The sequence below is a fragment of the Bos grunniens genome, chromosome 6, assembly GCF_055505025.1.
Source record: "Bos grunniens cultivar Pamir isolate PY7600 chromosome 6, Bosgru_T2T1.0, whole genome shotgun sequence".
Lineage (NCBI taxonomy): Eukaryota > Metazoa > Chordata > Mammalia > Artiodactyla > Bovidae > Bos > Bos grunniens.
In genome coordinates this window covers 98,535,735-98,554,946 of record NC_141170.1, presented here as the reverse complement: position 1 = coordinate 98,554,946, position 19,212 = coordinate 98,535,735, and the positions used below count along the sequence as shown (strand labels likewise).

Genomic DNA, 19,212 nt, shown 5'->3' with positions numbered 1-19,212 from the left:
TGGAAGAATTCGCTTCTATCATCTTCACTACACCAAAGTTCAAGCTCTTTTTATCTCCCTCTTGGTTGACTGCATCTGTCTCCAAGCTATTAGTTACTCTACCTCCAATTTGGCTTGCCAGTCATTGCTAATAACTCTAATTTCACCACATCACTTACCATAAAACTCTGCCATTTATTAGAAAATAAAATCCAAACTTCCTCCTCAAACTGGGGCTAATGGTGCAACATCTCATTACATCTCCAAGAACAAAGCCTGGGCCTTGCTACCTTAGAGAAAATTCTGGTATGGAATGAAGACCATGGCTGAACTTAACCTTCCAGAATCAACAATGTTCACTTTTAAAATGTGTCATCTAACACAAGAATCTACAGCACTTCACGTTAGATTTACCTGCCAGCTGTTTAGCCTGGCTTGCATTTTCAGTCTGTTTCAGACGAGATGCGGCTGACTTTTCTTTTTCACTCTTATTTGTGCTGGTCTCCAAAGAGGAAAGCTTTTCAGCTGCAGCTTTCTTGGCTTCTAGTTTCCTCTGTCGGCCCGTCTTGACCGGCTCTGCTAACATCCTGACCTTCCGCCGAAAAGAACTCAGTACCTGAATGGCACCGTTTCGTTTTTTCTCCTCCTGAGCTTCTACACTGCCAAATTCATCAACATCAGAGACTTTGTAGAGAGGCAGAACATGGAGCTGCTCATCCTCAGGTTTTCCTCCAATTTCTCGATTGTCTTCTCTGGTGAGGGTGCATACCTGGCAGGGGAGTAAGAGAGCACAGCTTCAGTTTCAGTCCAAATGAAAGCTGGTGTGTGTGAGTTTCTCCTCAGTATTTAGATTCATGGTGCTGGCCTACTGGACCAGATTGGTTTGTTACCCTAAAACCATGTTTGTCTATTAATGAAGACTGCATCAAAATGGTACATCAAGATAAATAAGTTCATTTTTTTTTTTAATCTATCAGGAATTGTTACTTGTAGTGACCCTGTTCCTCACAGACATTTCTAAGGGAAGAAACTGTACTGTACCCAAAGTGTAGCAATCTTCCACTTTCCACACTTAACAAAATAGATGTGCTAGAGGTGAAGCCTCTTCAAAAAAGAAACTACAAGTTTCCTCCACCAAAACGACTTCCTCTGTTTTTGGTAATATCACATTCGCCTCATTTCATACTTTTGTGCACAAAGAAATTTCACATCTTTCTTCACACCTAACTCTCCTTAACTGTGTTTAGGAAATTTGCACCAGATACCAAAGTGAAATCTAAATAATGTAAAACTAAAGATTTGATTCATATGTAACTTAATGCTGTTTCCACCTTTCTTTTCTCTCCTCTATACTCTGTGAAATCTAACTTATTGTTTCTCTTCTTTCTCATTTCTTTTCTAAAAAGGAAAAAAAGCTACTTCTGCTGCTCTGGTAACTTGATGGTACTTTTTTTTTTTTTGGTTGGCCACAATCACATTGGCTTTGAAAGACTGTTGGTTTTGAAATACTAGCTTTGAGTACTGAGTGTTTTTAATTGAGAAAATGTGACCACAATTATTTAAAACCCAAGGTAACATAAAAATCATTGAGAGATATGCTTGAAAGGAATGTGATTGTTAGATTTATGTTTGTAAATAAGTTTAACGTGTGATGGTATTAAAATGGTACACATAAGTCATCCCAAATCCTTGTCTCTGACCATCTGTCACCTTTTCCCACAATTTATCCCTACTCACTTCTACTTCTCTTGTGCAGCTTCCATCTAACCTTACATAAATTGCAGTCTATCAGAGGTAAATTCCCCTCCACTTAAAAATTTCTTCTTCCTCTGCCTGCTCCCCATCTCCTTGCTGAAGAGGAATCTGGTTATCTTCAGGACCAACTATAGCTCCATCTATCATTTGAGCCTCCAAATGAGCAGATGTTCAATACCTGATTAGTGATGATATAAGATATTATAGATGATAAGCCTCGTGTTTGTTCTCCTGGATCAAAAGTTAGCAAACTTGGGTTAGTGGCCAGTCTGCCTTGCAGCCTGTTTTTTTGTATGGCCAGTGAATTAAGATTTTTTTTTTTTTCATTTTTAAAGAACTTTTTATTGGGAGGGACCCAAAGAACATTACAGAGATCCTATGTGGCCTGCAAAGCTTTTTAACAGAAAGTGTCCAACCCCTGCTCTAAATTATAGGTATTAATACCTTCTCTGCTTTTCAACAAAAATTTCAAACCAGCTTCCTCAAATTACTTCTACTGCCTCTCTGAATTATTTTCTCCTCTGTAATAGAACTATAGTGCCTGCCTTATATTTTCCACGTTAGGTCTCATCTTCCTCAGATACACTTAAATCTATGTTGATGACTCACTGTTGTTCCGTCGCTCAGTCATGTCTGATTCTTTGTGACCCCATGGACTGCAGCATACCAGATATGCCTGTCCCTCACCACCTCCTGAAGTTTGCCCAAGTTCATGTCCATTGCACTGGTGATGCCACCCAGCCATTTCATCCTCTGATGCCCTCTTCTCCTTCTGCCCTCAATCTTTCTCAGTATCAGGGACTTTTCCAATGAGTTGGCTGTTTGCATCAGATGACCAAAATACTGGAGCTTCACCTTCAGCATCAGTCCTGCCAATGAGTATTCAGGGTTGATTTAAGACTGACTGGTTTGCTCTCCTTGCTGTCCAGGGGACTTTCAGGAGTCTTCTCCAGCACCACAGTTTGAAGGCTTCAATTCTTTGGCATTCTGGAGGAGGGAATGGCAAACCATTCCAGTATACTTGCCATCAGAACCTCACGAACTGATGACTCATTAGGTTGATTAATTTACAGTTTCTATACTTGAGCTTTTTCATTCTTTATCTCCATCCTGGGTCATTATCACCCTAGGTGCAAGGCCACACCCTGAGTTTTATTGGTATAGAACACACTGCTCCCTCCTAAGATGGATCCATTTTCTCCCCTTAGCAAAGTTTCCAATTAAGGGCAATTCATTTCACTGACTGTAATATGTAGCTACAATAGGTGGTTTTGGACTTTGACCCTTCTATAGTGGTTACTGTGACAAAGGCGACACATTTTTCATATATCTTCTCTATGTAGGTTAGACTGGTGTCTTGGCTTGTGTATGACTTTTTGATGAACTGATTATAACCTACCAGATATTTGATACTAAATTCTGAATGCTGTTTTTTGACATCCAATTATAGCTAGCAATGTTTAGTCACCAGTTTAGATTAGCACCAAGAATTTTCATGATTTTCACATACTTCTCAACAGTTTTCCACTGATATGCCAACCTGTTATACGAGTACTAGTTATGCCAAGTAAGGTCACTTGCACCAGCAATCATTCATGAAAACACTGGTCGCTACGATGACATCTGCAGGAAGCAGAGTACTCTAATTAAATGCTGCCAGCTTCCGTCCTCTACACTTCAATAGCACATGCTGCTAACCTGTCCTCAGCTCCACCTACCAGTGTGCTGCCATTCTGCATGTTTTGCAAGTCTCTGTGGGCGTGAGCACAGAAGTCCAAACACGCGGTGACCCCTGAGAATGGACGGCCTTCCTTCAGACCCAGACGGCACTCTGGTGCTCTGTGTTCATATTCAATCTGAAAAATAGAAGTGTGTCTATGAGTGGGAAGGACTGAGGCATCTGAAATTCTTAGGCACACATTTGAGAAAACAGTTTAAGACAGGTATACCAAGCAGGTCAAAAAATTCCTTAGTATTATATTTTATATTCCCAAACACAATGGAATGAGGTGAAATGGGGCAAATGCTTTGACATAGTAAAGTTTTTAGAGTGTTATTGAGATATAATTGACTTATACTTTAAATATATGTTTAATATATATATATATCAAACAGTACACTATATATATATGTGAAACCATTGCCACAAACAAAATAATGTACATATCCATCTTTCCCCAAAGTTTCCTTATGCCTCTTTACTTTCATGCCTCCTACTTTGTTCTCCAGTAAGTAAGTAAGTAAGTGAAAGTCACTCGGTCGTGTCTGACTCTTTGTGACCCCATGGACTATACAGTACGTGGAATTCTCCAGGCCAGAATGCTGGAGTGGGTAGCCTCTCCCTTCTCCAGGGGATCTTCCCAACCCAGGGGTTGAACTGGGGTCTCCCACATTTCAGGCGGATTCTTTATCAGCTGAGCCACATGACTTTCTTCTCAAGTGCAAACTACTGATCCGCTTTGTCACTAGAGATTAGTTTGTATTTTCTAGAATTTTATACAAATGGATCCATTTTGAGTTAATTTTCATATAGGGTGTCAGAATAAGAGTCAAAGAAGTTTTTTTCCATGTGGATATTCAACTGTTCAAACACCAGTGGGTAAAAAAAGTTTATACTTATCCCATTGAATTGCCTTTGTTGAAAATCACTTGACCATACATGTTGAATCTATTTCCAGACTATCTATTCTGATCTTTTGTTATGTAATACGAGAAGGCAATGGCACCCCACTCCAGTACTCTTGCCTGGAAAATCCCATGGATGGAGGAGCCTGGTAGGCTGCAGTCCATGGGGCCGCGAAGAGTCGGACACGACTGAGCGACTTCATTTTCACTTTTTACTTTCATGCATTGGAGAAGGAAATGGCAACCCACTCCAGTGTTCTTGCCTGGAGAATCCCAGGGACAGAGGAGTCTAATGGGCTGCCGTCTGTGGGGTCGCACAGAGTCGGACACGGCTGAAGCGACTTAGCAGCAGCAGCGGCAGCAGTGTACAGGCACGTGTATGTGTGTGTAGGCCAATAACTAACTGTCTTAATTACTAGTAAATGTAGATTTGTAGTAAATCTTGAAATCCTGGAGTATAAATATTCAAATTTCGGTCTTTAAAAAACTGTTTGACTACTGTGCGTTCTTTACACTTCTCTCTCTATATTTTGGCGTCACCTTGTCAACTCCTTCAGAACACCTGGTAAGATATTGGTAGGTCATGTACTGAATCCATTGATTAATTTGGGAAAAACTGACAAATAATATTTAGTCTTGTGATCCATGAACACTGCGTATCTTCCAGTTATTTAGGTCTTCTATAATGTCTCTCAGCAGTGTTGTGTAGTTTTCAGTGCATAGGTCTTATACAGTTCTGTCAAATACGTAGCTATGGATTTCACTTTTGATGCTACTGGTTTTCATTTCAACTTTTAATTGTTTATTGCTAGTATATAGAAAATATAATTTGCAACTGTTGTAAACCATTTATTAGTTCTAGGTGTTTTTTTTGGTAGATTCTTTGGAATTTTCCATGTAGATACACATGTTGTCTGCAAATAAGGACAGTTTTATTTCTTCATATTCAAATCTGTATCCTTGCCTTCTGCACTGTCTAAAATTTCCAGTTAGATGTTAAATAGAATAAGCTACAAGGATATTTATACAGCACAAGGAACACAGCTGAAAATTTACAATAATTATAAATGAAGTATAATCTTCAATAGTTGTGAATATCTGTGTTGTACATGTGAAACTCATGGTAAATCAACTATACCTCAATTAAAAAAATTAGGATGCCACAAAAAGCTTGCTGCTAAGATGAAAACTGAAAACCTATCTTGAATTTTATTAAGCAAATATCCATTTGATAAAGAATTATGTGTTTATTTTTATTACTGTATGACAGCTGTATATTAAACTTATATTTATAAATGTGGCACAGAGAACATTGTCAACAAACAGTAAAACCTAGTTGAGAAGTTAAAAGAAAGATGTTAACTAGAAGTGGTAAGAATGGTCATCCTTTTCTTATTCTGAGTAATGTGTTTTTTTGTTTTTTTAATTTTAGGTTTCCATTTATTGAGTTTTCACAGATGTCAAAGGTCTACCTTAGATAATGGGCATGATCCCATCACAAAATGGATGCACAGCTCAGATGGTAAAGAATCTGCCTCCAATGCAAATTTGATCAATGCAGATCAACCCAGGTTCAATCTCTGGGTCAGGAAGATGCCCTGGAGTAGGAAATGGCAACCCACTCCAGTATTCTTACCTGGAGAATTCCATAGATAGAGGAGCCTGGTGGGCTATAGTCCATGGGGTCACAAAGAGTCAGACAGAACTGAGCAAACACTTACTTTTTATCACAAAATAACATTAAAAAGTTTCATGTCATAAAATAGAGTAAAGCAAATTACAGTTCTACCTTGAACAAGTTAAGGAATGAAATGCTTCTTTAACTTGCTGCCATGCTGTAAAAACACTAAGCACTTTAGTTGCTGCTGCTGCTGCTGCTAAGTCGCTTCAGTCGTGTCCGACTCTGCGCAATCCCATAGACGTCTGCCCACCAGGCTCCCCCGTCCCTGGGATTCTCCAGGCAAGAACACTGGAGTGGGTTGCCATTTCCTTCTCCAAGGCATGAAAGTGAAAAGTGAAAGTGAAGTCGCTCAGTCGCTTTCAGTCTTTCACCATTACTCATGTTAGCTTTAGGTTTTTCATCTATGCCCTTTATTAGGCTGAGAAATTTTCCTTCTATGGATGTTAAATCTTGTCAAATGCCTTTTCTCTGTTGAATATTTTTCCCCCAATATGTTGGTTAATACAGTGAATCACATTGATTGATCTTTGACTGTTAAATGAACTAACTGTTCCTGAAATAAACTCCATTTGATCATGATGTATTATTCCTTTTACACCATTATTGGATGTATTTGCATGAAATTTTGTTAAGAACTTTCATAGTAATATTCATGAAGATCATTGGACTTTATTTTTTATTTGATGTCCTTGTCTGATTTTAGCATCAGGATATTTCCAGTCTCATAGAAGGAATTGGGAAGTATTTACTCCTTTGCTATTTTCTAGAAGAATTTCCATTGTTATCTCTTTCTTAAATAATGGGTAAAATTTGGAAGGAAAATCATTTGGGTTTGGAGTTTTCTTTTTGAGAAAGTTTTTACTTATAATTTCTTTACTAGACACAGAAGTATTTGTGGTATTTTCTTTCTTAAAATTTATTTTTAATTGGAGGATAATTGCTTTAGAATGTTGTATTGGCTTCTGCCATGCAACAATGTGAATCAGTCATAAATAGACATATATCCCTACCCTCCCCCAAACCCCGCACCCATCCCAGCCCTCTACATCGTCACAGAGTACTGTGTTGAGCTCCTTGTGTTATACAGCAGCTTCCCATTAGCTGTCTATTTTACATATGCTAATGTATATGACTTGCTTCACTCTGTGTAATAGGCTCTAGGTTCATCCACCTCACTAGAACTGACTCAAATGTGTTCATTTTTATGGCTGAGTAATATTCCATTGTATATATGTACCACAACTTCTTTATCCATTCATCTGTCAGTGGAAATCTAGGTTTCTTCCACGTCCTACTTATTTTTTCTTTAGTAACCTTTGGTAATTTGTGCCTTTTAAGGACTTTGTTCATTTCATCTAAGTCATTGATTTTATTTTCATAAAGTTTTAATAATATTTTCTATTATTAATTTGTAGGATCTACAGTGATTTCTCATCTCTAATTCTTGATATTGACAATTTGTACCTTCTATTTTTTTATTGATTAAACTGACTCAAAGAAATAGCTTTTGGCTTCACTGATATATTTTGTTTTCTGCATTCTATTTTATTGATTTCTGTTCCTAACTTCTGCTTTTCTTTCCTTCTGTTTCTTATAAGGCTAAAAGTATTCCTTTTCTCCAAGTTTCACAGGGTAGAAGATCACTGATTTGAGGCTTTATACTCTTTTGATATAACTGTTTGATGCTATAAATCTTTCTTTAAGCAAGGATTCAAAGTTGCATCCCACAGATTTCAATGCCACATCTTCATTTTCATTCAGTCTGAAATAGTTTCTTTGTTGAGATTTGTGATTTTTACTTTGTAGGGTCAGAGAACATACTTCGTGACTTTTAAATTTACTGATAGTTAATATTCTGGGTCACCAAACAATTATCTTGGTAAATCATCCTTGTACACTTGAAATTAATGTTAACTCTGTCATTGTGTGGGGAGTTTTATACATGCCAATAACATCAATTTGGTTAAAAGTGCTGTTCAAGTCTTCTGTTCCCTTATTAATTTTCTGTCCACTTGTTCTAACAGTCATTGAGAAAGATATACTGAAAATTGATTGCGGTTGGAGATTTCTTAGTTCTATCAGTTTTTGTTTAATATAATTTGAAGCTATTTATTATATACATAGTTAGGATTATGTTGTCTTGCTAACCTGACCTTTTTATCACTATGAAATCATCTTTATAATATTCTCTGCCATGAAATCTACCTTGCTATTGATATCACTCCAGCTTTTGATTGACATTAGTACAATATTTCTTGGTTCTTGCTTTTTAAAATCATAATTGTTTTACATCAGTGTGATTATTCAATATCACAAGCTCTATCTTTTAAGTTGGGAGTGGTAAAAAAATTTACTTTTAATGTGTTTTTTTTTATATTGCTGGGATTAAATATACCATATGCTATTTGTTTTATATTTGTTTTATCTTTGGTTCCATATTTTTAAAAATGCTTTGGGATTCTATTCTCATCTCTTTACTGGGGGGCTATACACTTTTTTTTAGTGGCTGCTTATTTTAAAGTTTATAGTGCAGTGTAATAGTTTATCCATATAGTATTATATTATTCCATATATAAGAATCTTACAACTGTATACTTCCAATTCCCCAGCTTCTGCACTTTTACATGTTATGAGCCTTAAATTACATTTTAAATATATTTTAAAATACCAAATTATCTTTTAAAGAAAATTTTTTAAATAAGGGAAAAAGTCTTTTTTCTTAAATATCTACGATTTATGGTGTCTTCATTCCTTTTTGTCAATGCAGATTTCTGTCTAGTATTTTTCTATCAGAGGGCTTCCTTTAACATTTTTGAAGTGTTAGTCTGCTGGTGGCAAATTATTTCAACTTTGGTAGGTCTGAAAAAAAATTTTTATTTTGCCTTCAGTTTTTAGAGTCTTTACCGATTTCAAGGTTGATAGTTTTATTTATTTATTTTTCCCAGTACTTTAAAGATGTTTCTTTTTTTTTCTTGCATTTGTTTATGTCTATTATCATTTTTTCTCTATAAATAATGTCTTTTCTTTCCCCTCCTCCATCTGCTCTTCATGTTTTTGATTTTAATATGACTTTATGTAGCATTCTTTGTTAATCTCTACCCCCGCTCCCCACAACCTCTATTTGGGGCTTGCTGAGCTTCTTCTGGGATCAATGGGTTTATTGTTTTGAACAAACTTGAAGAGTAATTGGCCATTATATTTTAAAATATTCTCTGTCCTCCTCCTGGGATTCTAATTACACATATATTAGGGTAATAATACTGTGCCATAGGCATTTGATCAATTCATTTTATTTTTCAGTTTCGCTTTTCCTCTTTCACACTGGGACATTTCTATCACCACATATTCAAGCTCACTAATCTGCTGTTAATTCCATCTACTGTATTTTTTATTCAGATATTATGTTTTTCATCTCTAGAAGTTCAGTATGGGTCTGATGTCTTCTTAGCTGTTTCTAAAGTCATGCTCATACTTTCCTCTATTGTCTTGAGCAAATGAAATATTAGCGATTTTAATGCCCTTGTCAATATATTCTTATCATATATCATTTCTGGAACTATTTCTGTTGATTGCTCCCTACCCCTGCCCCCAATTATGGATCATGTTTTCTAGTTTCTTTGTATATCTGGTAATTTTTGATGAGTTACTATACACTATTAATTCCATCTAAAAAAATTTTTTTTTTGTTCTGAGATGCTGTTATGTGTGTGTACTCAGTTGTGTCTGACTCTTTGTGACCCCATGGACTGTAGCCTGCCAAGCTCCTTTGCCATGGAATTTCCCAGGTAAGAATACTGGAGTGGGTTGCCATTTCCTCCTCCAGGGGATCTTCCTGACTGAAGGATCAAACCCACATCTCTTGCATCTCCTGCATTGGCAGACGGTTTCTTTGCCACTGCGCCATCTGGGAAAACCACCCCCCACCCCCACTAAGTTTGTTGGAATCAGTTTGATCCTTTCAAGGCTTGCTTTTAAACATTATTAGATGGAACCAGAACAGCCTAATCTACTTCTGTTACCAAGGCCAGGAAATTCTAAATACTCTACTTAATATCTTTCATGTTAGGGTGTCTTTTCCTTCTGGATGGTATTAACAATAACTAGTCCAAGTCCTGTATAAAATCAAAGGATTGTTTTGCCTCTTTTGATGATTCTTTCCATGGCCCTGGTAATCTCTTCACATGCATGGAACATTCAGTACACAGCTGAAGACTCTACAGATCTCTGGAGCTCTTCTCAATGAAGCATTCTTCTCTTTGGGACTCTGAATTGTGAATTCCAGCACTTTTACCGAATTCTGAACTTTGTATCCTAACACAGAGAAAACCATGGCATCTGTGTAGGTTCCTCCTTCCTGCCTGAAGCCTAATGTGCTCTTTAGGAAGTAAGCTGGGGTAACTGTAAGTTTACCTTTTAAAATTCCCTTAAGTGTTAGTATCTTGAGTTTCTTATTGTCTTATATCTAAAAACTACTGTTTTGTGTATTTTTCCTTTTTTTTTTAAAATGTGTGAAAGTAAATCAGTTTCTGCTAATCCACCATGGCTAGAAGCTGAAGTCATAACATGATAAAGTTTGTGATGGCTTGAATATTATTTACTATTAGGTTTATACAACATTTTTGAGAGACTGGCTAAAGGTAAACAACCACTCTATTTCACAAACCACAGTGGTTTGTGACTATTTAGTCCATGCTGTGGTCTAGTTAGCTTTATTCTGTTCCTTGAATAAAAATGATACAAAATCTATTTGAGTTTTAGACTTATGCCATCTTAGAAGAAACACCATGCAGGAGTCTGTGAATGAATGACTGGAAATTAATCGGTCTGGAAGACAATTCTAAGTGGATGACTTTCTGATGGTGTAAAGCTGTGCTGTTCAATTTGGTAGCTAGCAGCCACATGTGGCAATTTAAATTTAAATTAATTAAAATGAAAATTTCATTAAATCAACTGCACTATCCACATATGAAGTATTCAGTAGCTGCATGTAGCTAGTAACTACCATTCTAAACAGTGTAGATAGGAAAGAGTTCCACTGTCATAGAAAGTTCTCTTAGTCTAAAATGTCATCTCCACATATGATGAAAGCACATGATTTTAAGATTTAAGCCTGCTAATTCAGGCCTAAACTTTAGTGGTGAGATAATCATAGAAAAGACAGAGAAATACAAATCTACTGGAAGATATGAAGGTGTATTTAAATTAAGAAAATATATTCTCATATCATGGAGCTGACAGAAAAAATGTTGTGAAGACCCAATGAAGCTTAACTTTAGCAGTAAGACTTTATGAAATCAAGGTAAGACTTTATGAAATCAAGGACTAAAGCAAGGAAAAACATGCATATGTGAGAAATAAAGGTATTATATTCAGTTGGGGAAAAGGAGGCAAAGACCAAATAACAGACCTTGGCAGCATCCATAACTTTTATGTTTTACATATTCTGTAGGAACGATCACATGGCTGTTTTTCAGATCTCTAAACCATGTTAAGCTATATGGATAAATATTTCCAATAGTACCTACCATGAAATTAAAAAAAACACCTTATTCATCCTTAGCCATTAGATGGTTTAGTTTATATAGACACTATGTCTATTTTTTAATGTATGAATGTATGTATGCATTTTATGGTGGTAACACAACATGAGAGCTACAATTTTAGAAAATGTTTAAATTTAAATTTGTTGATTATAGGTACAATTATACAGTAGATCTCTAGACATTATTGATTGTACTTAACCAAAACTTTATGCCAACTGGTTAGGCTCCTTTGTCCATGGGATTTCCCAAGCAAGAATACTAGAGTGGGTTGCCAGTTCTCCAGGGGATCTTCCTGACCCAGGGATCAACCTGGGTCTCCTGCACTGGCAAGCAGATTCTTTACCACTGAGTTACCAGGGAAGCCCATAGTACATCTACACATTTGCTCATATACAAATATTAAAACATATCTAAGGAATTATATATAATCATAATCATGTTGTTATAACTTAAAAATCTGAGGCTCCTTCGTATTTTAGATATTTTAGGAAATGCATAAAATACTCCAAACACAAATAGAGGAGAATATAGATGCTTAGATAATCATGTTTGTATGATACAGTCTATAGTAAGAATCAAAGGAGTAAGGTGAACATCAATGCTGCTTGTTCTGTCCCATTTCTCAGCTAAAACCATTTGATTAATAACCTCTATAAAAAATTCATTCAACAGAAAATGGCCAAACTTGAAATCTAGCAATATAGACTCAATTCATTTTCTTTTTATAGCTTGATTTATTGTGTTGCTTACCCAGAGCTGTTTTACAACAGTATCAAACCATTCCTTATACTTTCCTGTGACACTGATTAAAACAGGTAAGGTTGTAAAATAACAATATTAATCCCACTGTTATTAACCACATTTAAAACAGTCATATATACATCTCTAAAAATCTAGGTGTGACATAAAACAACTTATAAAGAGACAATCATTAAAGTTGCCCTCTTTGCTACTTAAAAAAAAAAGTGAATTGGGGTTTGAGGAAAATGTTGATGTCCACATGTTAAAGAATAACTAAACTGTTAATTAGAATTGGTCCCGTCTCTGCTGTAGACCAATCTAGTCCCCTTAGAGTCTTTAACATTGTTAAGTACTGCAAATAACAATGTTTGCAAAAATGTTGCCCTTCATACTTCCTCATACTTCCTCATATCCCCGCTGCTGCATACTCTGAATACCTTCTCATCACTTCCAGCTTTCCCCATCTATCAGTCTTCCTCTTAAATCTTTAACCTCTCCTATTCCATTGTTCCTACCCCGCCCCTCCCCCAGCCATTTCTTCAATGGTTTCTCTTCCTCCACTCACCCCTAAACTGTTAAATGTCAAAATCATTAGCCCCTTCTCATCTTTATAATCTCCACTGTGAAAAATTACATTTACTACTAACTACTTCCTGCATTTTGATAACTCCCACAGTGCTAACTTGGATTTTTTTTTTCTGATTGTTTTTCTAATTATCCTAGAAATACGTCAAATCTAGCATGTCCAAAATGACATTTATCTTCTCATTATCTCCTCCAAACTTAATTTTCTTCACTGATTCCTAATACTAATTAATAACCACCTAAGCCAGAAATTTGGTGGATCCTCAAGTTCTCCTTTGCTCATCCTCAAATCCAATTGGTCACTATCAGTTCCACCTCAAATATTTCATATATTTATTTCATTTTATCACTGCTGCTATTTTGTTAAGTCAGGACCTTAACATGTCTTGCCCAGTGGCTGCAATAGTTTACTTCTTTAATCTTCCATTAATCTAAGCTGCATTTCATTTATTTGGCTTGAGTAGCCATATAGAGTTAAAACACTTCACTCTCACCACTTCCCTGGTGGCGCTGCATTTCATTTATTTGGCTTGAGTAGCCATATAGAGTTAAAACACTTCACTCTCACCACTTCCCTGGTGGCGCTGCATTTCATTTATTTGGCTTGAGTAGCCATATAGAGTTAAAACACTTCACTCTCACCACTTCCCTGGTGGCTCAGACAGTAAAAAATCTGCTGGCAATGTGGGAGGCCTGGCTTGATCCCTGGGTCAGGTAGATCCCCTGGAGGAGGGCATGGCAACCCACTCCAGTTTTCTTGCCTGGGGAATCCCATGGACAGAGGAGCCTGATAGGCTCCAGTGCACGGGGTTGCAAAGAGTTGGACACAACTGAGCAACTAACACTCACTTTCAACCTTATAGAGTTAAACCGCTTCACCCTCACTGCCCCCAATATACACTTAGAACACCCCGGTGATAGGCCTCTTGTCTTCAGGATTTTAAAGTTCAAAGATCTTTGTATGGCCTCCAAGGCCATTTACAGCTCTCCTCTACTCAGGGAGAAGCTTTTATTCCTTCAGAAATGTGTGCATACCTCTATCCCAGCTGTTATCATTTTTTTCTATAGTTGGCATTTTACATTCCTCCTCTAAAGAAGGAGTTTATTGAAACCATGTAGACTTCATGGTCTTTTGCCTCCTTCATGAGCACCTCTAAACAAGTCACCAAGCCTTCCATATAGGCACAACCTGGCACACACTTAGAAAACAGGGGGAAACTAGCAAAATCTAATATATCTCATCACATGTATATACACTTACAAAGTGGTACACCCATAGCTTTATATGTATAGTCTTGCTATGAAAACAGTTAACAGGTGGTTAACAGGTGGTTGGAACTATAGTTTGAATCATATAATTTAATTAACCACTAAAGCCTGTCTATAGAGATAAAATTATCCATATGAGAACAAGATTAGTAAGCAAAACAGCTTGTGAGCCTTAAAAACTCATTATCTTTACAGATTAAAAGACCAGAATTATGCTCTTTTGGATGGTATAACTTTCATGTATCAAACAGAACACTACAGTGGCTTCAACAATTAGGAAGAGAAAAAGTTAGATAAAAGAAAAGCATTGCTTCGAAAATATTTCTGGAAAGACAGGTAGGTCATCAATAATGAGTAAGTAAAGTGTCTCCATAACTGTCAATAACTGTTTAAACTTACCTGATTATTATATGCGTCAGGTGCAAGTTTCTTGTACGTTGGTGCCATAAGAGTGGACAGGTTTTGTAAATGAGACTCCAGCTTCTCTTCCTGTATAAAATGAATAATTCTGCATATTAAATCCCAAATCCATTCTATCCATATATGAAAGGTGATTAATTAGATTTTTTTCACCTACATTTTAGATCCAAATCACTAATAGCATCTCTTATTAAATAACTGCCATCTTAACACACGATTTCTAGGTGAAAAGCATAGACCATTTATAACCTATTTTTGTTTGTGTTGTTAAGGCAATGGCACCCCACTCCAGTACTCTTGCCTGGAGAATCCCATGAACGGAGGAGCCTGGTGGGCTGCAGTCCATGGGGTCACTAAGAGTCGGACACGACTGAGCAACTTCACTTTCACTTTTCACTTTCATGCATTGGAGAAGGAAATGGCAACCCACTCCAGTGTTCTTGCCTGGAGAATCCCAGGGACGGGGGAGCCTGTTGGGCTGCCGTCTGTGGGATCGCACAGAGTTGGACATGACTGATGTGACTTAGCAGCAGCAGCAAATGTCTGTCACTTTGTTATTTTAATAAGATTAATCCATTTTCTACTTTGCATGCATTTTATTAATATGTCTATACTAGTAGTAGATTAGGAGAATGAAGCCATATCATTTTAAAAGGTCACATTCTCTACTCCTCTCCAGTTAGTGGCCAAGGAAGATGAGGTGTTGAAAGGATTCGTTTGGTTTAACCTGTTTCCAATCTTTATATTTTTAAATGTTTATAAAAATAGCATTTCAGAATTTGAAATATCGCCATAGAACTAAAAATCACTAGGTGATTCAAATATGAAATAAAACTCTAAGAACTATAATGTGGTATATGTGAAAAATTTTGTAAAGTTTGAAAGAGGAAAAATGTTCAGTTACATTCCCTCCCCCCTAACAAAGATATGCTTTTTTAAATGCTAGGTGATAATAGTCCATTGTTCCATTCATACTTAGAAGTTCTCATTTCACGTTCATATTTCTCTAAAAACCTTGGGAGATTTAACCAGCTGTCAGAAAAACGTTTGTATTTCAGAAGGTGAGGAGATTTCTGACTGAAGCCCTCCTATCTGACAGACAGAGGATGTTACGAGCCATCCCCTGGATTTGGTTTACATGAAACACAGGAATAAATATTTATGAAGTAGTGTTGAAAAAGCTCTCCAGTGTGAAAAATTAAAGTGGAAGGCAGCATGCAAATTTGCTATTCATTAGGTTTATTAAATAGTTGGGTGTTTTTCTTTATGAAAAGAGGACATCTAGCACATTAATACAGCTTATTAAAATATTATGATTCTATGAAAAAATTTGTCGTGACTTGAAGAGCTTTTGCACTTTATTAAATTTCCACTTACTATTATAATTACAAATAATAGAGATAACACATTTTTCAATTAGAAGGACATGTAAAAATTATTATATCAATAGTATAGATATCTATTTCAATTGCATCTAAAATTTGAAAGAAAACTATACTGTGTACAGATTCACTAAAAATTTTATCATATTTAAACACTAAACATACTGAGGTTTTCCAGTTATTCAATTAACATACCCTAGAACACAAGCTACCCAAAAGTTGTTAAATTGATACCAGTTTACAAGTTATATTTCAAGAAATTGATAGTCTAGAGAAAGGACAAACCCAGTGACGTCAATGAGAAATCAGAGTTCATTTATTTCAACTACATTTTTGTATTAAAATCTAAATATGTTTTAGTTACTTGAATGCAATTATAGTAACATTAAATCGTCAAGTCTCATGGGCTGAAAATGTGACTAGAAATGGTCTTTTATGAATGTGGCAGTCACAAACATGGCTTCTATAATTCAGGTTTAAAAGATGAAAGTTTTAATAGTCAAGTATTAATAATTTTAATATGGAAATGACAGCTGTGTAAAACTCTGGAATTAATATAAAAGACAAAGAATAAAAACCCGTAAGCATAAAGAGTTTGTGTTGCTCAAACCTTATCACTTTGGTATCACATGGTTGTTATCATGCATAATTTTATAAAACATTATATGTGTGTCTACAGTTTAGCCAAAATTTTATTGATCCATCTTTGAGATGAAATTCTCTCTGATAAAGAGAGTTTAACAGAGTATGTCATATTATTCATTTCATCTGTGTTCATCAATTCTCCATGAAAAATAAACAGATTATACATCAGGAAGTAAACAAACCTCTTTTGGGTCATCCCCAAGCAGCTTAAATTTTCTTGGGATCTTGCTTCTGGCAAACTTACATCCATTGTAGTACATGCTCCATGAACAACCAAAAGAAAAGGAGGCACCACAGGTGTCTGGGTCCAGCCCCTGACAGGCACAGGTTCTCCTGAGAAAGCAAAGAACCAAGTTCATGACTATGGGTAGCACTGACTGGGCCATCAATCTCATATTCTGGGTATCTACATTCCAAAATGGGTGCAAATTAATTTTAAAAGTCTAACTTTATATTAAGCTGTGCTGCAATCAAATGAGAAAAGAACTATTTCAACTGACTCAAAAAGATCATTTAAACAAACATTTTATTGCAATATAAACTGGAGAAAAGTACACATGATTTTATAGCTTGCAATCACTCACAAATGAAACATACCCATGTGGCACTTAAACTAAGAAACAAAACATCCACTTGACCTTCAAAACCCCATCCTTTCAGGCCCTGTCCTCCTAACAGTAGCTTCTATCACAAGAGATTAGCTTTGCCTGTTTTTACACTATATGTGTGCCTGTGCCTGTGCCCATACGCTCAGGCATGTCCGACTCTTTGCGATTCCATGGACTGTAGCCTGCCAGGCTCCTCTGTTCGTGAGATTCTCCAGGTAAGAATACTGGAGTAGGTTGCCATTTCCTTCTCCAGGGGATCTTCCTGATGCAGGGATCGAATCTGCGTCTCCTGCATTGGCAGGCAAATTCTTTACCACTGAACCACTAGGGAAACCCTTTATACTGTATATACTATTGTTTCCATGGTGCTTAGTCACTCGATTGTGTCCAAATCTTTGTGATTCCATGGACTGCAGGCTGCCAGTATCCTCTTCCCATGGAATTCTCCAGGCAAAAATACTGGAGAGGGTTGCCACTCCCTTCCCTAGGGGATCTTCCCGACCCAGGGATCAAACCCAGATCTCCTGCACTGCCAGTGGATTCTCTACCAACTGAGCCACTAAAGAAGCTCTTTATACAATAGATACTGTAAACCTACTGAATTTAGTGTGTATGCATGTGTACATGTATGTGAAAGTGATATAAAAGTGAAAAAGTATGTGTGTGTATATATATAGTTTTGCCCATTTTCATTCTATGTATAGTATAGATCACACATACATTTATGCATACACACACACACACACACGCATACATAGTTTTGACTATTTTTATACTACATGTAAATAAAAGGCAGAGGAACCAGAGATCAAATTGCCAACATCCGTTAGAGCATCAAAAAAGCAAGAGAGTTCCAGAAAAACATCTACTTCTGCTTTACTGACTATGGCATAGTCTTTGACTGTGTGGATCACAACAAACTGTAAAAAATTCTGAAAGATGGGAATACCAGACCACCTTACCTGCCTCCTGAGAAATCTGTATGCAGGTCAAGAAGCAAGAGTTAGAACTGACCATGAAACAACAGACTGGTTCCAAATCAGGAAAGGAGAACGTCAAGACTGTATATTGTCACCCTGCTTATTTAATTTATATGCAGAGTACATCATGTGAAATGCCAGGCTGGATGAAGCACAAGCTGGAATCAAGACTATTGGGAGAATTATCAATAACCTCAGATATGCAGATGACACCACCCTTATGGCAGAAAGTGAAGAACTAAAGAGCCTCTTGATGAACGTGAAAGAGGAGAGTGAAAAACTTGGCTTAAAACTCAACATTCAGAAAACAAAGATCATAGCATTCGGTCCCATCATTTCATGGCAAATAGATGGGGAAACAATGGAAAGAGTGACAGACATTATTTTTTTGGGCTCCAAAATCACTGCAGATGGTGACTGCTGCCATCAAATTAAAAGATGCTTGCTCTGTGGAAGAAAAGCTATGACTAACCTAGACAGCATATTAAAAAGCAGAGACATTACTTCACCAACAAAGGTCCATCTAGCTATGGTTTTTCCAGTAGTCATACATGGATGTGAGAGTTGGACTATAAAGAAACCTGAGCGTTGAAGAATTGATGCTTTTGAACTGTGGTGTTGGAGAAGACTCTTGAGAGTCCCTTGGACTGCAAGGAGAGTCAATCAGTTCATCCTAAAGGAAATCAGTCCTGAATATTCATTGGAAGGACTGATGCTGAAGCTGAAACTCCAACACTTTGGGCCACCTGATTCAAAGAGCTGACTCATTTGAAAAGACCCTGATGCTGGGAAAGATTGAAGGCTGGAGGAGAAGGGGATGACAGAGGATGAGATGGTTGGATGGCATCACTGACTCGATGGACATGACTTTGAGTAAGCTCTGGGAGTTGGTGATGGACAGGAAAGCCTGGAGTGCTGCAGCCCATGGAGTCACAAAGAGTCAGACACAACTGAGTGACTGAACTGAAATGACACTACATGTAGTGTGCTATATATTTT

The 19,212-nt window shown here is 36.8% G+C and overlaps 1 protein-coding gene and 1 long non-coding RNA gene across 9 annotated transcripts in view; one reads left to right on the top strand and one right to left on the bottom strand.

The window, feature by feature from the left end:
- The window catches only part of TET2 (tet methylcytosine dioxygenase 2), a 143,524-nt gene that overhangs the window by 6,409 nt on the left and 117,903 nt on the right, over positions 1-19,212 (bottom strand). For 3 of the 6 annotated variants that reach the window (XM_086406898.1, XM_086406896.1, XM_086406897.1), the window contains exons 7-10: positions 16,808-16,958; positions 14,578-14,667; positions 3,453-3,590; positions 394-748 (exon numbers count right to left, since the gene is read on the bottom strand). In XM_086406898.1, the coding sequence (XP_086263024.1) occupies positions 394-748; positions 3,453-3,590; positions 14,578-14,667; positions 16,808-16,958 (734 nt within the window). Of the gene's footprint in view, positions 1-393; positions 749-3,452; positions 3,591-14,577; positions 14,668-16,807; positions 16,959-19,212 lie in introns of those variants that run through there. The other 3 variants (XR_015165768.1, XR_015165770.1, XR_015165769.1) reach the window with 2 other exon arrangements.
- LOC147371072 (uncharacterized) overlaps positions 1-19,212 on the top strand; it is an 88,573-nt gene that overhangs the window by 63,995 nt on the left and 5,366 nt on the right. The window contains exons 4-6 of one of the 3 annotated variants that reach the window (XR_015165777.1): positions 5,792-5,881; positions 14,374-14,514; positions 14,871-15,002. This is a non-coding gene — a long non-coding RNA (uncharacterized LOC147371072). Of the gene's footprint in view, positions 1-5,791; positions 5,882-14,373; positions 14,515-14,870; positions 15,003-19,212 lie in introns of those variants that run through there. The other 2 variants (XR_015165774.1, XR_015165775.1) reach the window with 2 other exon arrangements.